Source organism: Cupressus sempervirens, chromosome 9 (genome assembly GCF_028749045.1).
Source record: "Cupressus sempervirens isolate cs-2001-9-10 chromosome 9, ASM2874904v1, whole genome shotgun sequence".
Taxonomy (NCBI): Eukaryota; Viridiplantae; Streptophyta; class Pinopsida; order Cupressales; family Cupressaceae; genus Cupressus; species Cupressus sempervirens.
The window spans coordinates 663,777,381-663,799,852 of NC_143126.1; the positions used below are offsets into that span (position 1 = coordinate 663,777,381).

Sequence of the window (22,472 nt, forward strand, 5' to 3'; positions counted from 1 at the left end):
TCCGAGCTCTCTATGCATCCACCAAACAGCCTCACGTCCAACACCTACTCCAAGTGCCTCAAAGCGTATCATCCCTCTCGAAAGGCTTGCTCTATTGTTCCCTCCACCTCTAGTACACAGATACTCCATGCCTGCAGCAGCTCCAGGGGTCATACTTCCCACGACTAATAACTAAAGTGACTGGGGGTCTAGGTGGCAACGCCCCCAGTGGGGTCGAGGGGCAGCGACCCTGCAACCAAGACCAAATTAGCACTCTCAAACTCACACAAAACTCCATGGAACACACCATTTTTGTGATTTTCTTCCGATCTCTCCGACAATGGTGCCAAATGTTTTATTGTATAGGGTAAACAGTTTATTAATGCATACAAACAATAGACAAGAACATGTAACACAGCAGTACTCCTTTTATTATTCGCATATATGCCAAAGAAATTACATAGTGCTTCCAATGATGATTACCACAATGCTCCAAAGTCCATTTCGGACAGTGTACATATACCATTCCGAAGGGGTGACTCAACCGTCACGCATCCTTTCGGATGTTAATCTACCCGTCAACTATTTTATAACTTTACCGACAACATCCTAATCTACCCATCGACTATTTTATAACTATACCGACAACAAAGAACGTTCCTCTTTACCTAGTCAATAGTGAATGTGGGGTGCCAGAGGGAGAACTCAGAAGAAATTGAAGATGAAATTCAAAATCTAAATCTTGAAGAAACTCAAAATTCAAAGAAAAGACCACTTTAAGCCATTAAAATAGTCAAGGCAGCTCAAGACTTTGCTACACTTTTCGAAACAATCAAGGAAAGTAAAAGACCTAAAAGATTCTCTAGTTATACAACAAACATGAGTGATTTATCCAAAACAGAACCAACCAATCCTTCTGATGCTATTAAACATACAGCTTTAAAAGAAGCTATGACAGGAGAATACCAATCTATTATAAAGAATGATGTTTGGGAAATTGTTTTAAGACTTAAAGGAAAATATGTTGTTTCTTCCAAGTGGATATTTAAAATTAAACATGTTGTTGACGGTAGCATTGAGAAGTATAAAGCTAGATTTGTAGTCAGAGGATTTTCTCAGAAAGAAGGGATTGATTATAAAGAAACCTTCACTCGTGTTGTCAAATATACCTCCGTAAGAGCAGTCTTAGCAATTGCAGCATCGAAGGGATGGAAAGTACATCAGATGGATGTAAAAACAGCATCCCAAAATGGAAAGATTACAGAAGAAGTATATTTGGAGCAACTTGAAGGATTTGAAACTCATGATCCTACCACTTTTGCTTGCAAGCTCAATAAAGCTCTCTATGGGCTTAAACAAGCTCCCAAAGCTTGGTATGAAAAAATTGATAAGTATCTCACCAGCTTAGGTTTCTCCAAGAATGAAGCCGATCCAAATTTATATTATAAAAGAGATAAAGATGATATGGTAATTTTAACACTGTATGTTGATGATTTATTAATAACAGGTGATGATCATCTTATAGATCAGTACAAGAAAGATCTAACTAGAGAATTTGAGATGAAAGACTTGGAACTCCTTCATTACTTCCTAGGACTAGAAGTACGACAGAATTTTGACAATATCATACTTAATCAAGGGAAGTATACATCAACCATTTTGCAAGTCTATGTCTTCTCCAATGGAAACTAATCTACATAAACTTAAAGAAGCAGCAGCAAAATCACCTTCCATAGATTCTACTCTCTACAGACAGATGATTGGGTCCCTTATGTACTTAGTAAATACAAGACCAGATATTTGCTATGTTGTTAATGCCTTAAGCCAGTTTATGTGTGAGCCAAAGGAGATCCACCTAGTTGCAATTAAACACATTATGAGATATTTACAAGGCACTCTTAATTTTGGACTCAAGTACGAGAAGGTTGGCTTAGATTTACATGGATTCACTGACTCAGATTGGGGTGGAAGTGTTAAAAACAAGAAAAGCACTTCAGGATGTTGTTTTAGTTTAGGATCAGCAATGATATCTTGGATATGCAGAAAGCAGTCTTCAGTAGCTCAAAGCTCCACAGAAGCCGAATACATTGCCGCAGCAATGGCCTCTTGAGAAGCAATTTGGCTAAGGAAGTTACTTGTGGGATTATTTGGGCAAGCCATGAATCCTACGATTATTTATTGTGATAATTAGAGTTCCATCAAGCTTTCAGTGAATCCAGTTTTTCATAACAAGTCTAAGCATATTGAAATTCCTTACCATTATGTAAGAGATATGGTAGACAAGAATTCTGTAAAATTAGAATACATTTGCACTGCAGATTAGATAGCAGACATACTCACCAAACCTCTATCTAGAGTGAAGATAGACCACTTCAGGAGAAGACTTAGTATGGTTGAGTTGTAATCCATTTGTACTCTTTAAATTATTAATAAGATAATTTTATTTGTCAAGCTATTGACTGTTATGGGCTCCACCATTTCTATTCATTATTTAAGAGGTGACGATCTCTGAGATAATGAACACTTGTATAAAAGACATTATGAGAGATGACGATCTCTTAGATAATGTGCTAAACAGTAGAGTTCTACTATAAAATCTAGATGAGTTCAAGATCGCTGATTCAGGCAATTCATGCCAAAAATTGCCTGAATCAGCCGTGGTAGCCCATAAAGTTGCATTGAATTTTTTTTTTAAAATACATATTTTTATTCTTTTCTTTTTAGCCTTTTCTCTTTGTTTTAACCCTAAAGGGCCTTCTAATTGTTAAGCATGAGTAGAAGAGAGGAAAAGTGAGAGAGAAGAAGAGAAAAGAAAAACCACAGGTTTCCAACCCGCAAGAAGAAAAAGCACCAAAGAGATCATAAGTCCATCTGGAGAGGCCATAAATTGCATTGGGAGCATTAAGGAGTCAATATCACACTCCTCAACTCATTTGCAAGAGGTAAGTGCTGTTTTTTTTTGCATGTTAGTGTATAATGCATTTTTTGTTACAATTTTTTAGTTTTCATTTGCAAATCTTGAAGGTTTTTAAATTTTACTAAATTGCAAACTAGGGTTTGTTGTTTTGTAGCTTTTGTTTATTAGTTTCAAACTTTGATATTTTACATGAATTTTTTTATTGCAGCAGCCCTTTGCTTTCATTTTCCACAATGGGTAAAAAAGATGAATGTTGGAAATATAACAAAGAGTTTTCTGGAAGAAGCAAATTTCAAACGAAATGTATGTTTTGTAAAGAAATAAATTATGGAGGTATTTATAGATTGAAATACCACATTGCTGCTATAATTGGACATGATGTTACAATTTGCACTCAACAAACTGCTGAGGCAAATCGCACTTGTTTAGTGGCATTAGAAAAAATTGAACAAGAGAAATTGAATAAGAAAATGCAACTTGAAGGGTTAAGGGCTATTGGCTCCCATGCTCCCGTAGCCGCATCTACATCTGCATTAGCTTCCGCATCCGTAGGTTCTATTAGAGAGGGTTCTTCCAGGCCTTCTTTTCGTCCTAGTTCTAATGCTCATGTGAATGCTAGTGCTAGTCGATCTTATACTGAGACTGAGTCCAACTCCAACCTATTACAGCCTAGAGTGCGGAAAAATAGAATGGATAGTTACTTTGTGCCCTACAGTACTCCTGGCTCCCAACCCACGCTTGAGGGCATGGGTTTGAACAAGGAGATTCATGATGCTGCCAGAAAAGAGATTTGCAAATTTTGGTACTTTTGCAACATTCCATTTGTTGCAGCCAGGTAATTGATTCTTTTTTCTTTGTTTTCTTTAAGCCAAAAATGCAAAAATCAGCACATTGAATGTCGAATTGCCAACGCACATCACTATTACACCCAGTACCCTCACTGATGATTGTGCTCCAGGTGTGCTTTTGTGCACAAAATAACTATCTCTAAAAGATGCATGTGGCAATGGTCTACTAGAACCAGTGGAAGTGGAAATTGTTGTGCAAAGTTAACCTAAACCTCTTTCATGCATATGTTTAACTTCTATCCTTCATATACATTGTTTGTAATGATGGTGTATGTGGCAGTATGAAAATCTTTGGCATAACCCTTGAAGATTGCACGAGTTCACGGAAAATTGTAGTATAACTTGGCGAAGTGGAGCTCGGAAAATTAAGGAGTTTGTCCACCAAAATACCATTTATTGTCATCACTTCCCTTAGGAGTAGAATGGAATCTCTAAACCCTATCCCATTTAATTTCTACATAATTTGTGAAAATCCAAAAAAAAAGGTATTTTATTGCAAAACCCTTAAATAGCTCCCACATCCAATATGGTTTCAAATGAATCTAAGTAAACACACATAAGGCCCCTTGTGATCATCAGCAAATCACAATCAACCACTGAGCTTATCCATAGTCAAGGCCTAGCGTAGAAGAAACCTTGAAGTCATCATATGATCTTCTAGCAATCTTAACATACACAAGACTTCATTCAAGAGAGAATAAGATATTTCAGTATTTTGTTCTACTATTCGGTGGGTCATAAAACACGCATCAACAACACCCGTCAATCATTTTGATGGAAAAGCAAGCTCTATCAATGATCCTACGAATGAGAAAGCCCTATCACAATTGATCAGCTTCATGGGCATGAAAACTCTATCGATGATATCTTCTAGGTGCAATCTCTATTATTGGTTGATATGGAGTCTACACTTTGATTAGGCATGAGGCATGCATGATTGCAATCTCTTCGTGTGAGTGGTTTCCTCATGAATAACAAGTTGCACCTGCACGATTAGATTCTAGACCATCAATTTTAGAAAATGGTTGATTGGCATGATAGCATGAAAGCTTGGGATATGAACCTTGATGTGCTTGATGATTGGCTTCAATAGGATTCTGATGACTCTAGGCATGATAATGTTTATATCAGAGTGGAGCAGCTGAAGCTTGGTCGAGGTTTACTCTTCTCACCTACATCCAAGATAGATGCACATGTCATGTTGTGGCATGGAGATTTCTGCAAATATGGCTACTGAAGTCCACGCATGGTTTGGGATCCTGAAGTTTGCAGATTGCTTAAGGACAAGCAATCTTTGGGTTGGGAGCACTATAATGTCCCCAATTTTAACAAAGTGACTTTAATTAACTAAGTGGTCCCAAAAATAAAATAATATTATAAAGGACATCTTTAATTAATTAATTTAGTTATAAAATAAAAGGAGGCCAAAATAATAATATAAGAAATATAAAGATGTCAACCATTGGCAAGCTTCCCAAAACTTCTCGGAGGCCTTTATAAGGCAATCGTTGGCATTGTGGGTAGTTATCATGGAGTTTTATGTTTCTTTTGTATCTACAGTTCCAATTGGAATTGAATGTTTGATTGTATACAAATTTCGGAAGTAGAAGATCCTCTGTATTCTTTATTTGTAGTTTTGGCAGGTGTCATCCCTCACCCAAGTCTATTGTTGGAGATATTGCTTCAAATATTTCACCTATGCTTCATTATGCTTCAAATTTGTGAAGTGTTCATTCAAAGACAAAGTGGCATTAGGCAATGGTATCCGATATTGTGTTTTGAATTGATATTCATAATTGAAGCATTCTAGTATTTTGTTTGTGGCATCATTATTTATATTTACATCTCACACATACTAATAGTGTTGAACATCTTGTATTTATCTGCTACATGATAGAAAAGTCTTCTCAAAGCCGAGGTTATTAATATCACAAGTGTGGGAATTCTTGTGGGAGTTATCCTATTGTGCAGTGGAGTGTTGATTGCTTAACTGTATGGGTGGAGTGTTTTAGGCACTTGATCATATATACACAGTGGACCATTATTAGTTGTATGGTTGGTCAACTTTGGTCGTACAAGCATCATCCTTCTATACAAGTGAGTGGAGGAATTGCGTGGAGGAGAGTGTATCTATCATATGAGGTGGACTATGTGGGGGTTGTATGGTCTTAACATCTTATCGTACAGAGGTCGTATTATTGTCAAGTAACATCCAAGGGAGGTCATATGGCGATCATAGGTGCACAATGTCAATAGAGACGACATACAATTGATAGTGTCATCCTACAAAGAAGGGAGTTTGTTGCACGAGCTTTTCTGTAGCGTACAAAAGTGTTGGGAACATCACATTTGAGGCATTTCTGGTTGAATCTCAATTAAATCTCCAAAAGTTGTTGGGTTAAATCTTTGGACTATGAAAGAGTCCCCCTTTAGCTATAAAAGTTGCTTTAGAACAAAGCATATGGCTTCACAAAGTGGCAGAGATAGAGTGCAATAGAAGGCTTTTTGGTGGAAAGATGACTCTAAACAACATTATACAGTAGAGAAGGTTGGGAAGTAAAGGAGCTTTTCTCAAGTTTTTGCTGAGGAAACGGTACATAAGCCCTTGAAATCCCCATCTAAGGTTGTGGAATCAGTAAAGCACAATGTTCATTCTAGTTTGGTAGGAGATGTAAGGGAGTTGTCTCAAGCCAAGGGTGTTGGAACTCCCAAAGGAAGGGAGAAACATAGGCAATCAAGGTTTCATGAAAGGGAGATGGCTTCAAAGCCTATGGGAGGTATAATTCAGCATGTGGAATCATGTAAGGGGGATGATGCGGGATTTCCCGATGTTACACCTTTGGATTGGATGAATGAAGCTACCAAGCTTTAAGATTGTTGGCACACTATTTAAGGGAAAAAAAACAAAGAAAGATCCCTTTGATATGGTTCTCTGGTCCCATTCTAAGGGTGGTGCAAAGATCAGAACTTAACATTTTGTACTCAGTGCTGAATGGTTTTTTTATTGTGTGGCCTGGTAATGGATCATTCCTTCTCTTTGGGATGGTGGTACCCTGGGTTGTTAGCACCCTTGGTTCGGGCCAAGCCTTTTCCCGTTTAACTCTATAATAAAATAACTCTACAATACAATAAAATATACATTAACTCTATAGTACAACAAAATATACATCAACTCTATAATAAAATTAAATGAAATCAACTATTACCAACCAAAAAAATGTATATTTATTTTGTATATGTATTCTATACATTTTATGTATGTTTTGTAAATGTGTATAAATTTACATATAGAATAATGTATATCCTACATATATATAGATAGATAGATAGATATATGTATGTATATACGTATGTATGTATGTATGTATGTATTATATATTTATAAATTTATAAATTTATATGTAATATACATAGTTACACCACCCTAGGGGATAGGAGGACATTGAGACACAGGGACAAGTTTCCAAACAAGGGGGACAAAGGGGCCTCAATTTGGGGACGAGAAGGGGGTTGGCTGTGTATATACTATATTCTATACATGTGGTACTTCAAATGCTAGTTGTGAAAATATGTATAACAATATAAGACAAAGATGTAAACACTAAAATACTGATGTACTAAAATTAAAATACTTGAACACTACATTAAACATTGAACAATAAATATTAAAATTTTAATTACTTGAATGAACAAATGGAAGAGTTCTAACTTGAATTATACAAATATTAAATAATAATAGTCATAGATATCATAAGTATGAGTATCTGGTAGGGTCCAAATGAAACGAGAGAGGAGAGGGCTCTGCAACTGAGCATACATAGAGCCCTCATTACTCTCCTCCATACGAGGCTTTAATGGCCTCGGTTACGCTAGGGTTGCAAAGGCCAACCGCCTTAAAAGCTTGATCCCAGCTACATTTAAGTATCACCATAATGCCACTTCTTTTTCATTTCTAAACAACACCTAGTCTGCTCCACATTATCAAGTCACTACTTGTCATGGAGAACAAAGGGAAGGTGCAAGAAATGGAGAACGATCCATCTCATTCAAGCAAGTGTTGCAAGGTATCCATCCCATCCTAGCCGACACCAAGTTCGTCAAAGACATCTCAACTTCTGCCACTCAACCTTCCCAAGGAGATGGAGGTAAGGAATCAACTTTACCCTCTATTGTTATAAAACATAATGATCAAATGAGGGTAGAGTTAGATAAGGAGAAAAATAGGATTAAGAACACTGCTATTTTTTTTGCTGCTTTGGACCCACTCAAATTGTCATCAAGAAATTTCCTAAATGACTGATTTCAGAGAGTGTGGGGGCATAAATTAGGGCATCACTTCTCTTTCTGTTGAATGTTGCAAAGGGGCTTGTTTATTTTGAGTTTATGCAACCCTGACTCCCAAAAAGCAATTGTCAAAAAGCAATTTTGGGAAGTTAGTAATGTCGAATTTAGGGCTTCACCATGGTCACTTGATTCTATTAACAATTAAATTTTGGCTCTAGCCAACCCCAGATGGATTATGGTCAATAACCTGCCACCCTTTGTCAAAAACTTCATCCCACAACTGCTCGAACCAATTGGTAGACTCATTAAAGCTGATCAGTCAAACACTTTAATTCCAAATGCAGATGTAAGAGTTCTTATTTCTATTTACCCTGGCAAGGAAGCCCCATAAAGCATTTTCTTAGATGTTGGAGAATCGCCCATCTATTGCCCTATTACCTTCATGGGTGGTTTCAACGCTTGCTATTTGTGCACAAGAGAAGGCCATAGGAGGAAGGTGTGCCCTCTTCTAGCTAAAAAATCGCAACTCTGGAATGAGTCGGCTCCCCCTAAGCTTCTACCTAAAGTCAAATCAGTTATTGTGCCTTCTCGCTCGGAACCCAACAAATTTCTCTCGACCCCGAAGCATCAAAATGGCTGAAAGACTCTAGAAATATTCAAGACTCCCTCGATCATTTGAAAGATTAGTTTGTCAAACCATCGAAGGGGTCTAACTTGGCCTCATCTTTGCAAGGGCTAACATCTCTTCCAGATGTCCAATCAATTGACTTTGGGCTTGCTTCCAAATCTCCTTGTAATTCTTAGCCTCTCAATGCCCAACAATTAGCCCTACACACCTTGAAAGAGAGGGTTGAGAAAGCTAGCAATGTCACATCCCTATCTATTTTCAAATATTTCTCTCTTTTAATCTTGGGTAGAGAATAGGTTGCCTCTTCTATTCCAATTGCCCCTCAGAAGGATTTTGTTATGGAGGCTGAGGAGGTGAGTCCCTACGAGGCTCCCATTATCCATACTCTTGATTGCCTCAATGAGGAAGAAAGGCTCCATGACTACTCTATCATTGTCATCCCTATTGCCTTTGTTATCTTTGGCTGTCATCGGTAGAAATTGTGTATCGGCCGACAGGTCCCTTTGGAAAAGTTCTTGTTATGTAGCCGACAGGTACCTTCGGAAAGGTTTTGTTATGTAGCGACATGTTGTATGTGGCCGACGGATACCTTCGGGAAGGTTCCTCGGAAAGTATTTATAACCCCTTCGGGAAGCATTGTAGACATCATAGATCTTACCATGGAAGCATAATGTACTGTGGGCATATGCGAATAATAATAAGAGTTCTGTTGGTTGCTGTTCATGTTCGTATTCTTTGTCTGTCTGCGTTTCTTAATTAATTTATGCGGTAAACATTGGCCATGTTGAGGAAGAGGAATTAACTAATATTACCCATAAAGACATTCAATCTCCCTCCCAGCCTAATCGAGTGGGTAACTGCAATTTAGAAGAGATGCAGCTTGTTGTCGCTCCAGAGAATGGAATAGGGGAAGGCTCCAAGGCAAATGGTATGTTGGAGGATGATACATTTGCCTTCAATGTAGAAAAGAAGGAGAAGAGAAAACCTAAAAAGAATGATTTTTTGATATTGGATAATGTTGAAGTGGTTAGGAGAAAGAGAGGTATACCCCCTCTAGTCGATGACAACACCAAGCCCTCCAAAGTGGCTAGAACTAAAATGCCTAACTACTTCAAGGGGTTTCAAACCCCCATGGATATTAATAAGTAAGATTGCCAATGTACAAGTTGAAACTTGCATCTTAGAATGTCAGAGGTCTTGAGTCCTGAGATAGGAAATACATTGTCAAGAGATTCCTAAACTAGGCTCAAGACATTGATATCATTTTGCTTCAAGAAGTCAAAGTTGTAGGCTTTGCTCTGAAATGTATATGGAAGGATGCTGCAACATTCTCTACCAAGCACCCTAAAGGCAAAGGAGGTACCTCTATCCTAGTAGGACCCAAATGGAGGAAGAATATCAGTTGATGGGGTAACTCCCCTTGTAATAGATCTTCTTGGGTCTCTTTCAAGATAAAAGATTTGGAATTTGGAATCAATTCTATTTATGCCCCTAATGACCATCTAGATGGAATTAAGCTATGGCAGTGGTTATCCTCTCTACCTAATATTCCATGGATTTTGGTCGGTGACTTCAATATGGTAGAGAGATCCCAAGATAAAGCTGGTGGATTAAAATTTGAATGGGAAAGCAATGAGCAATACTTTTGGAACAGAATGTTGAACAAGCTCAATCTTATTGATCCTCTTGCTAAATTAAGGCAACAATCTAAAGGCTTTTGGTTCACCTAGTCTAATTTTCAGAAAGGAGATAAAAGAATCTACTCCAGGCTAGATAGATTCTACTTTAAGAAGGATCTCTTCAGCTGTATCAAACCCGCTGATTCTGCCCTATTCTCTTTCAGGTCATCACCCCATCCTGGTTGAAATTTTCAAACTTGGATGTGTTAATCCTAAAGTCAAATACTCTAAATCCTTTGCCCTCAATGCTTCACTCCTAGATGACCAAGATATCTTGGCAGCTGTTAAAATTGTTCATCGGTATAACTACTCTGTCTATGTTCATAAAGATCCTATCAATAAGTGGACTCAAACTATTAATTCTTGGCAGAAATTGTTTAAAACTATTGGCAAAAGGAGAGCTAAAAATAGCAAAGCCTTGGAACTCTCTCTTATCAATTCCTTATAGTCAGCCGAGGCATTAGTTCAGAGCCAACCATCTAATCCTCGAACTGCGGATTTTGTCTGTAAAGTTCAACATGATTTGAGGAAACTTCAAACTAAAAGGATTCAAAGTGTCAAGCTTAGATATGGAAACAAAGGATTAAAGATGGGTGATAAAGGTTCTAAGTTCTTCTTCAAAGTATTGAGATATAAGAAATTCAAGGACAAAATTGACTGTGTATGTAAAGATGGCTCCACTCTCACAAATCCTAAAAGCATTCTAATGGAGAACAAAGGGAAGGTGCAAGAAACCAAGCTGATGGAGAACGACCCATCTCATTCAAGGAAGTGCTACAAGGTATCCATCTCATCCCAGCCGACACCAAGTTCATCAAAGTCATCTCAACTTCCACCGCTCAACATTCCAAGAAGGAGATGGAGGTAAGGATTCAACTTTACACTCTTTTGTTATTAAACCTTGTGACTAGATGAGGGTAGAGTTAGATAAGGAGAAAAATAGGCTTAAGAGCGCGACTATTTTTTTTGTTGCTTTGGACCCACTCAAATTGTCATCAAGAAATTTCCTAAATGACTGGTTTCAGAGAGTGTGGGGGCATAAATTAGGGCATCACTTCTCTTTCTGTCGAATGTTGAAAAGGGGCTTATTTAATTTGATTTTTTGCAACCATGACTCCCAAAAAGCAATTTTGGAAAGTTGGTAATGTCGAATTTAGGGCTTTGTTGTGGTCTCTTGATTCTATTAACAAATAAATTTTGGCTCTAGCCAGCCCTAGATGGATAACAATCAGTAACATGTTGCCCTTTGTCGGGAACTTCATCCCACAACTCCTCGAACCAATTGGTAGAGTCATAAAAACTGATCATTCAAACACTTCAATTCCAAATGCAGATGTAAGAGTTCTTAATTCTATTTACCCTGGCAAGGAAGCCCCAGAAAGCATTTTCTTAGACGTTGGAGAGTCACTCATTCATTGCCCTATTAAGTGGTCTCAACGCTCGCTATTTGTACAAAAGAGAAGGCCATAGGAGGAAGGTGTGCCCTCTTCTAGCTAAAAAATCGCATCTCCAGAATGAGTCGGCTCCCCCTAAGCTTCCACCTAAAGTCAAGTCAATTATTGTGCCTTCCCGCCCAGAACCCAAGCAAATTTCTCTCGACCCAAAGCATCACAATGGCTGAAAGACTCTGAAAAAATTCAAGCCTCCCTTGATAAGTTGAAAGATCATTTTGTCAAACCATCATCTGACCGTAAGGGGTCTGACTTGGTATCATCTTTGCAAGGGCTAACATCTCTTCTAAATGTCCACTCAATTGACTTTAAGCTTGGTTCCAAATCTCCTTCTTGTAATTCTCAGCCTCTCAATGCCCAGCAATTAACCCTACAGACCTTGAAAGAGAGGGCTGAGAAAGCTAGCAATGTTGCATCCCCATATGTTTTGAAATCTTTATCTATTTTAATCTTGGGTAGAGAAGAGGTTGCCTCTTCTATTCCAGTTGCCCCCTAGAAGGATGCTATTGTGGATGTTGAGGAGGTGAGTCCTTGCGAGGCTCCCATTATCCATACTCTTAACTGCCTTAGTGAGGAAGAAAGGCTCCATGACTACTCTATCATTGTTATCCATGTTGCCTCTATTATCTCTAGCCATGTTGAGGAAGGGGAAATAACTAATATTACCCATAAAGACATTCAATCTCCCTCCCAACCTAATCAAGGGGATAACTGCAATTCAGAGGAGATGCAGCTTGTTGTCCCTCCAAAGAATGGAATAGGGGAAGGCTCCAAGGAAGATGGTACAATGGAGGATGATACATTTGTCTTCAATGTAGAAAAGGAGGAGAAGAGGAAACCTAAAAGGGATGATCCTCTCATATTGGATAATGTTGAAGTGGTTAGGAGAAAAATAGGCAGACCCCCTTTAGTCGATGGCAACACAAAGCCCTCCAAAGTGGCTGGCTAGAACTAAAATGCCTAACTACTTCAAGGGATTTCAGACCCCCATGGATACTAATAAATAAGATTGCCCATGGACAAGTTGAAACTTGCATCTTAGAATGTCAGAGGTCTTGAGTCCTCAGATATGAAATACATTGTCAAGAGATTCCTAAACTGTGTTCAAGACATTGATATCATTCTACTTCAAGAAGTCAAAGTTGTAGGCTTTGCTCTGAAATGTATATGGAAGGATGCTGCAGCATTCTCTACCAAGCACCCTAAAGGCAAAGGAGGTACCTCTATCCTAGTAAAACCTAAATGGAGGAAGAATATCAGTCAATGGGGTAACTCCCCTTGTAATAAATCTTCTAGGATCTCTTTCAAGATTGAAGATTTTGAATTTGGAATCTGTTCTATTTATGCCCCTAATGACCATCCAGACAGAATTAAGCTGTGGCAGTGGTTATCATCTCTATCTAATATTCCATGGATTTTGGCCGGTGACTTCAATATGGTGCAGAGATCCCAAGATAAAGCTGGTGGATTAAAATTTGAATGGAAAAGCAATGAGCAGTACTTTTGGAACAGAATGTTGAACAAGCTCAATCTTATTGATCCTCTTGCTGAATTAAGGCAACAATCTAAAAGGCTTTTGGTTCACCTAGTCTAATTTTCAGAACGGAGATAAAAGAATCTACTTTAGGTTAGATAGATCCTACTTTAATAAGGATCTCATTGAGTGGCATTCCAATAGAGCCACATGCAAGAGGGATCCACCTCACCAAGGGCTTAGAACATACATTCAGCCCAATAACTCTCCTTCAAGCTGCAATCCCAGAACTACTCATCTAAGCCTCCAATTTATGAAGTTTGGGTTTAAGTAAAACCATCAAGTAGTATTCCAAGAGAGCCACATGCAAGAGGGATCCGCCTCAACAAGGGCTCAAAACACACATGCAGCCCAACCACTCTCCAAACCTACGATGTCAAAGCTACCCACCCAAGCCTTGAAATTACATAACCACCAAGTGGTATTCCAAGAGAGTCATGTGCAAGAGGGATCCACCTCACCAAGGGCACCATGTGCGAAAAGATTCTAAAGACAAATTGTGCCCTTTCACCTTCCCAAAATGAAGTGTCATATTTCAAGGTGGCTAATCAATTTTTTAACTGTTATTTTAATGCTCTTAGATAGTGGACTTGTGGAAGGAGGCTTCTCAAAATATTTTCCAAGTGCTGTATTTTTTGGAGCTTCTACAAGCAAATGGTTTCATAGATTTTGTTTGAAACTTGAACTCCAAAGTTTTACAAATTTGGGGTCTCATTTTACTTTTGGTAACATCAAATGTCAAAACATTTGGTTGATTTTATTTGACCTAAAATTATTTCCCTCAAAAGTATCCTTAAATATATTGGCAAGATTCTAAAAATTGTAGATGAATGACATGTGACAGAAAAATTCTAGCCCAACCAAAAGACACCCTTAAAAATCTAAAAAGTAGGAGCTCTCATTTCCCTAGACAGGATTCTAGCTTATTTTAATAAAATTACAATATATCTACAGCTCGCCAAGGGCACCATGTGCGAAAAGATTCTAAAGAAAAATTGTGCCCTTTCACCTTCCCAAAATGGAGTGTCATATTTCAAGGTGGCTAATCAATTTTTTAACTGTTATTTTAATGCTCTTAGATAGCCGACTTGTGGAAGGAGGCTTCTCAAAATATTTTCCAAGTGCTGTATTTTTTGGAGCTTCTACAAGCAAATGGTTTCATAGATTTTGTTTGAAGCTTGAACTCCAAAGTTTTACAAATTTGGAGTCTCATTTTACTTTTGGTAACATCAAATGTCAAAACATTTGGTTGATTTTATTTGAGCTAAAATTATTTCCCTCAAAAGTATCCTTAAATATATTGGCAAGATTCTAAAAATTGTAGATGAATGACATATGACAGAAAAATTCTAGCCCAGCCAAAAGACACCCTTAAAAATCTAAAAAGTAGGAGCTCTCATTTCCCTAGACAAGATTCTAGCTTATTTTAATAAAATTACAATATATCTACAGCTAACTACTAAAATTACAACACTATCCCAATATTGTGCATAAGTCTAGGGCACATGGAGGAGGGCTTACTGAAACATTTATTGGGTGTTGCTGAGATTTTTTAGGATTATTTTGAAATGGGAGGTGTTATGATTTTTAAAGCAGATTAAGTCTCAAAAGATATAAAGTTGATGGTCTTATAAATTTTATTGTTTAACAGAGTAGATAAATAAAAATAATAATAAATGAATTGGTAAAAATTGAAAATCTCTAAATGGCTGAAAGTGGAAGAAAAAAAAGTCTAAACTGGTAGTAGTTTATAGCCCTTCAACCTTTCCCACAATTCATATATGCATTTGCTAAAAATTGGTGCTGCTATTCTCAAGAAAAGATTCCAATTAATCATGGAGCAAATTCTTTTACCTCAAAACTCCCTACACCTTAAAAATAAATCCTGAAGCATCCCAATTAATCATGTAGCAAATTATTTTGCTTCAAGACTCCCTACTCCTTTAAAATAAATCCTGAAGCGTCCCAATGGACCTCACACTGAGACTTGCACCGCGTCTAAAAATTTAGAAAAGTAGTGGATCTTATTTTCATGGCATATTCTAAATGATCCTAATGATAGCAGCATATTTCTACATCTGTAGTGCCTGCCCTCGTTCACATTTTTCTGGACATATTGTTATTATTATTATCGGACTATGTTAGACTAGTTTTATGTTGATGGATTAGTGGTATTGTTTTGAGACTATCAGACATTATGTTATAGATTCAGTTGATATATGATGAGATCATTTAGACTTTACATTTCATGTATGCATGATGATCATTACATTGCTTTCAGTTATTGATGATGATTAGTTAGATGGTTTATTATCTCATGTGTTTTATTATGGATACTTACCCTATACTTGCATGTGTATGGTGTGCGTGTTTGTTCTTATTTATGGCGTTTCTAATGTGGTTAAGGAAGGGAGTCGTAGTCACCTGCTAGTCGGGATCTACACGATGCACCACTTCCTGCCATTGCCTGTTTAGCTTAGTATTATATATTGTATGTACATGTATGGTTTTTATGCAAGTTGCAGGTACCGGGTATCGACTTCCCTGAATTGCCAGGATGAGCGTACCCTATTACACTATCTCAATGATAAGAGAAGGGAGATAAATTCTCAAGTCCAAATCCCAAAACCCTTAAACCATTTGTCCTAGTGAGGTAGGACAAGTATCTAGATATTTTACCCACCGAATGTGTCGGATGACATATTTCATGATTTTTAACCCTTTAGACTAATTTTGTATGAATTATTCTATGATGGGTTTTCATGTTTTATCTTGGAGGTCTATGGTGAATTTTTTATTAATTAAGTCTTAATAAATAGATTTAATTAATAAATTAATTATTTGGAGAAAATTAATATAATAGCATGATCTTTGATATTTTGATTATAATTAATTAAATGAGAATTAATTGAGGAAAAAGAATTAAATAAAAGAAAATTAATAATTAATAATAATTATAAAAAATAATAAAGTAATAAATAAATAATAATAATAAAAGTTATAAAAAATTAAAATGAAAGTTATAAAAAAATTAAATTAGAGTTATAAGCTTGCCTAGGAGTAAACGCACCTTTTTATTTCTCATGTGTCAACAACACGGGGGTTAGTGCACCAATTAAACACATGTTGTTTACAACCTAATGACTCATCTAGAAGGTTGGAATAAACTCATGCTTAGTTGTCTACACCTTCTAGTTGTTTCTAGAGACATTCTAGGTGCTTCCTGAGAGCTCTTTATATTCAAGCATTCCTAGAAGCTTAGAAACAGCGTTTGGAGAGCGTTTTGGAGCATTGGAGGACTTGAGAACTTTGGAGAAGGGAGGAGTTTGCTCTGCGGGTTTTCTGAGGAAGAGCGAATTAGCATCAAAATCCGGGTAGACTCTTGTGATTTTGCTTATGCTATTTCCGCATCTTGCACTTCCTGTCTTTTTCGTGTCTTCCATATGTTTTCTGAAGAATTCCATATTTTGGTTGTTTGCATTCTCAATATGGGTAGTTAAAATTTATTTGAGAAAACACCTTATATGCATAGATCTGAAGAGAACACGGGGCTAAGGTTTAAATTATAGTCAAATCTATTAACAAACTTATTGAGTAAATTTGGAGAGAAAAATATTTCATGGTTTCATTTAAATTGAAAACCTTTAGAAAATTGTATTGATATGAACATGCTAATTCAGATCTGCAAATAAATATATATATATATATATATAATGCTATGCTTAATCTCTGCATATTTATATAAATATATATACACTCATAAATATATACATAAAAATATTTATATATATATACATACATATGTATATATATATATATATACATATATGTATTTTATTGGAGGACCGAATGTCTAATCGCATTGCGATTTACGTTTTTGAAAAAATGTTATAAATTTTTATATAAAAAAAACGATTTGCATATAATAGGTGGGCGGGGAGGGCCGAGCCCGTACCCCCACCTCTGCGCTATGGTAGTGGTCGGCGGCACTGCTACCGCAAGCTCTGCAGCCATTGTCGCAGGCCTGCATCAGCAGGCCCGCACGGTACCTCCATTTGCGGTGGCATTTTTAACATATGCGGTATCGACTTTGATAATACGCGTTTTGTGATTCGTTTTTTATTTTTATAAATGTTGATATTATTAATATATATATATATATATTTATGTATGTGTATATATATATATATATATATATATATATATATATATGTATGTATATAAGTATATATGTATATATAGTTATGAATAATTATTATTATATTTAAAAAGTTAAATTAATGGGTCATTCTTTTAAAAGATAAATGATTTAAAATATTTTGTCAAATATTATTTAAAGAGGAAAGATATTAATAAGTTAGCTTAATTAAACTCAGTTTAATTAAGGTTAAATCGAAGTTTTAATTATGCAATTTATTGAATTAATTATTGGAACTTGATAGGAGTCAATTTTGAACAATGTTTATATAAACAATATAATTAGAAAATTGAGTCTAATGGTCTTGGGAGAGAAACTTTTTAACAAATACATGGGTTGGGAAAAACGTACAAATGTTTCTCCATTCATTATCTAAAACTCGAAACGAAAATTGAAACCTCCACATTTAAATTCAAGTATATAATGTTAGCAAAACCAAAACATGTGCTTGCATTGTGTTTGTTCTATGCTATTTGTTTTGGGGTTTAGGTTAACTAGTGTTGACCAATTATAGGATGTCTACCAGAGGCTCAGGGGTTATGATTGTGATGTCGTGATGATGTCTTATTTCCAATCTCTATTAACCCAACCATGGTTATGCGATGTGTCATGTCCCCTTTCTAGCGACATAACTTCTACCAGGGATTTGCCTATCATTGACTCTCGTAGGCAAATAATTTTGGAAGAGAGAGTCATTCTGTTGACAAATGATTACATTCTTGCTCTCAGAAAGTTATTATCCAGTAAGTGGGGCCTACTTGTCTTAATATCGAATTGAGATTGTACTTTAACTTTATAAAGTTATTTATTTAATTTTATAAAGTTAATTAATAATAAAATACATTATAATAAGTTGTTTTGGAAGCTTCCAGCGACTTCTCAAAAAGTGAATAAATAGAGGACAAGAGGCACCCATTTGGACAAGCGGTTTTGTGGATTCTACTTCTTCTTCAGTTGGAGCAATTTGTAGTCATTTGGTCTGCGAATTCTCGAGTTATCTTTGGGAACGAAAACTCCCATCGATAAGCAATTTTGAGGGTGTGAGATATCACCCGAATTATTGCAAAAGTGGAAGTGACATTACAGTCATCTCCTCAGGGTTGAAATCTGTGGCCTAAGGCCAAGTGAAGGATTTTTTGCATTATCAATTAACTGAGAGGAATAAATCGTCGGCATTCAAGTTAGTGCAGGATTGCAGAAATCTGTAGTGGAAGCAAGAATATCGGTTGGGATCAGACTAGAGTCTGATTTACATCTCTAGACGAAAGGGAGGAATTTCAGTCAATAACGAAAGTATTACAGGCAGCGTTTCCCTTCAAAGCAAATAAGTGCGGGCCAGCTGATTTCCGGTGACCTTCCTTGTGACTAATTCGGCACCAAAAAAAAAGAAATATCGCTAGGTCGAAAATTCGGGAAACAATAAACTCACAGACGCCAATTTCCATGAAGAGATTTGGAAACGGATTTCGGGTCTAAACTTGGGCGATTCATCAAGTTCGATCACTTCAGAGGTTGGACGATTTACTTAATAAAACGGCAACCATCCTCGGGTTTCTTTCACTGAGTCTGCGATTAATTCCGACGGACATATTTAAGGAATTGGTGACGACTTTATTCACGGGTTGCATATTTCCAAGGGTTCGATACAGTTTGGTCTGTCTTCTATGAAAGAAATCGACTGTCATGAGATTCAGTAGCAAATAAGGGCTCTAAAGAACCGTTGACGATTCACACCTATTCAGGTTCCAAACGTTCCCTTACATATATTCTGCTAATGTAATGTCAGTATCATATATATTGATGAATAAAGGAAATATTACAGATTGCTTATTACATGCATTTGTCATGATTATAAGTTTTTATATGTGTCACGGAATTAGACTTTAACCCAAATGACACAGATTTGCCTATTTAACCAAAACATTTAACAAAATTCCCTAGTATAATATTAGTTCGATTAGCAAGGGACATTTCATGATGGAATGCTCTATGAAATGCTTGTATATATTGAATGTTGTTTTTGTGTATGAGACACTTGACCTAATCATTTTTGAGTCATCGATCAGTTATCCTTGGGATATTTTCCAGTCGCCATGATGGGACTGAAATGTTGATTTATGATGTCATGTTGTGACATGTTTTGACTCAACCATTTTGGAGTCTTCGATCAGTATGATTTGAGATATATTTTGGTTATTGAGAACCAATGGATACTTTTGATTATCAATGATACTTCAGTTGCCAATAGAGAGCTATTGTGGTCATGATTTTCTATGGATGTTTTTCAGTTGCTCATGGTGATTTGATGCTATTATTGTGGATATTTGATGTTCTTATTTTGGATTATCTTTTGATTTTTCTTTCCAGTCGCTTGTATAGGACTAGGGTGATTTATGATTCCATGAGCTTAGGGTAGGTTATCTGCTTGTAGTGTCGGGAAGTGGCTTGCAATGGGAGTCGGGGCCCTAAGAGGCTGCCAGGGTAACTCATTGTAAGTTGTTTAATAAGTGAAAAAATTCACACCTAATACTGACTAAATGAACCTAAAAAGATAATTGTTTTGTTCTCGCCCATGCCTCAAGTGCTAGTACAGTCTAGGATGGGAGTAGAGAGAACACATGGTTGCGACCTTGCATTCCATAGTATGCCTTGTCAGTATGAGAGGATACTAGTGGTCGCATGAGGATCAGTAGGGACCCGTGGAGTTTAGCTAACTGCCAGGGTAACTTCTACATGATGTATGCGATGACACTTTCCCGCTTGCATAGTAGGTTCCGACATGTCTTTGTGTGCCTCTGGGAATTAGATGTCGGTTTTGTGATTGGAACCTTTGAGTTAGTATACTTTTAGGATTCCTTGACTTATAGAGATTTATGCTGTGTTTTGGATAGCCTGTTTGGGACTTGAGATGATCTCCTCAGCATGGTGGGAGTGGACCACTTAGGTACCACGCAGTCGAGTGGTAGTGTTTTTTCACTCTTATCATTTGAGATCCGTTTGAGACATCGTGGCTGATGCGTCCTTCGTGATGGTGGATATGTATCCTTTCATTGATGATTAGTATATGTTAGATGATGTTATCTTATGCTTATATTTGCATGTTAGATTACTTTCTGCATCTGATATAGTATATGTTAGGAGTGACATTCCTACTATGTTAATACCGATGATCTCTTCGGTGATTTGGAATGTGACGCAAGGAGGGATGGCTAGGACCCACAATGGTCTAATGATGCTATTTACGGTTGGGAGGAACTGTGCACTTAGTTTATTATGTTTGATCTTTATGATGGATGTATATATATATATCTTCTATGATGATGTGTCATGTGTATCATATGATTATCTTTACTTTGATGTATCATGGATTAGAATAGGATGATGTACCTTATTTCACATATGTTTATTATTTTAATCTTTTCATACCCTGTGATGGATGATTGAGCATTTAGAAATGTAATGTATAAACATTGGACTTATCATTAATATTATTTCATGTGGTTGTTGTATTAGATGGATTCAATAATGTTAGTTGATTTAGATGTAATTCAACGTTAAGGGATCCTTAAAGAATGTAATCTGTTATGTATGTTATGTTTACTTTTAGATGGTTATTGCTATTGCTTCCGTTATTCTTGTATCAGTTGTGAATGATATTACTTTCATTTTTTTTTTTTTTTTAAATGCTACCAAACTTAGTGAAATTCTAGGTTAATTCTTTGGATCCCTTGGCGGGGCATTACAACATCTAAACAATAACATTACAACAATACCTCAACATTGGTCCAGTACTTGCAAGGTGTATAATAAATCTAGTTATAACATTGATTTAACCAATACCTTAAATAATAAGAAAACTTGTTACCCTGATCTTTAGGACATAGGGCTTGCACATTCCCAGGGCAACCTCAGAGGTTTACGGTATTCAGCTGACAGAACAGAACCTTTGGCGTGCTTATTACAATATTTGCTTATGGAACTGATCTCTCCCTACCTCTACAGTTTACATACAATCTAGGCAGGCAACTATGCTAAAGCTTAGAAAACATTACCAGATTCGTCAAACATTTCATAATGTGGGCTTCTTACTTTATTACGATAAGTTTGGTTTAACGTAAAACACACTGAAACCAGTATCAGAGAATTACCTGCGTCTTCCTGCGAGCATTTAAATAAAAATGTGGGCGCTCTGCAATGAAATGAAGCTGTCGCGGTACGCAATTCTTGTGCACAGTTCCGTCTTCTAAGATTAATATCTGATTGTCTCCTTGTTATTGAGTTCTTCAAAGTGCAAAGAGGATAGGATTTTCCAATGCAAGTTCTGCAACACGTTCTAAAGCTGGCTAATTCCATCACAATTGATATAAAAAACCCCAAGTTGCAATATAAATTTCAGTAGCTACCCAATTGAAATTGGGATGATTAACAACAATTTAACTTATGGGGTGTAATTAGCGAAGAAAGAAATCCGGATTCTCTTTGCAGATAACACTCCCACAATATTGAAAAAACGTCAGAATAGGAGACCGATTGAGCACAGTTTGAAATAACGCTCTGGATGAGGAGGGTTGCAACGTTCACGTTTTGTGGTTCATTCTCTTTTCAACTAGTGTACGCAGGTCATTGATAGGGTGCTTCTTTTTTTAATAACAATCTACACATTGTAACGGTTAAATTTGCGTCATTTCCAATTTCCTACTTCGAGCTTTTTTTAAGGAAACGATTTATTAGGGAGGAGCACCACTAGGAGTGTTTTAATAGCTGTGCACACTTACTATGGAAAACATTTACATTTTAATCAATAATTACATAATAAATGATCTAATAGATAAATGTTACATAATAAATGATCTAATAGATAAATGTCATAAAATCTTCAGTTTTCTATTTATGTGTATCTTGGTTATACATGTAAATATTATTGTTACATTTGTATTTTGAATATATTTTAAGT

The 22,472-nt window shown here is 36.5% G+C and overlaps 1 protein-coding gene across 5 annotated transcripts in view; it reads right to left on the reverse strand.

Moving 5' to 3' along the window:
* The window catches only part of LOC149540501 (shikimate kinase 3, chloroplastic-like), a 150,922-nt gene extending 128,788 nt beyond the window's left edge, over positions 1-22,134 (reverse strand). For all 5 annotated transcript variants that reach the window (XR_016356411.1, XR_016356410.1, XM_089801599.1 and 2 more), the window contains exon 1: positions 21,667-22,134. Coding sequence is in view for 3 of the 5 variants with exons in the window: in XM_089801599.1 (XP_089657725.1) it covers positions 21,667-21,871 (205 nt within the window). In the remaining 2 variants the exon portion in view is untranslated. The remainder of the gene's footprint in view (positions 1-21,666) is intronic.
* Positions 22,135-22,472: the final 338 nt, after the last annotated feature.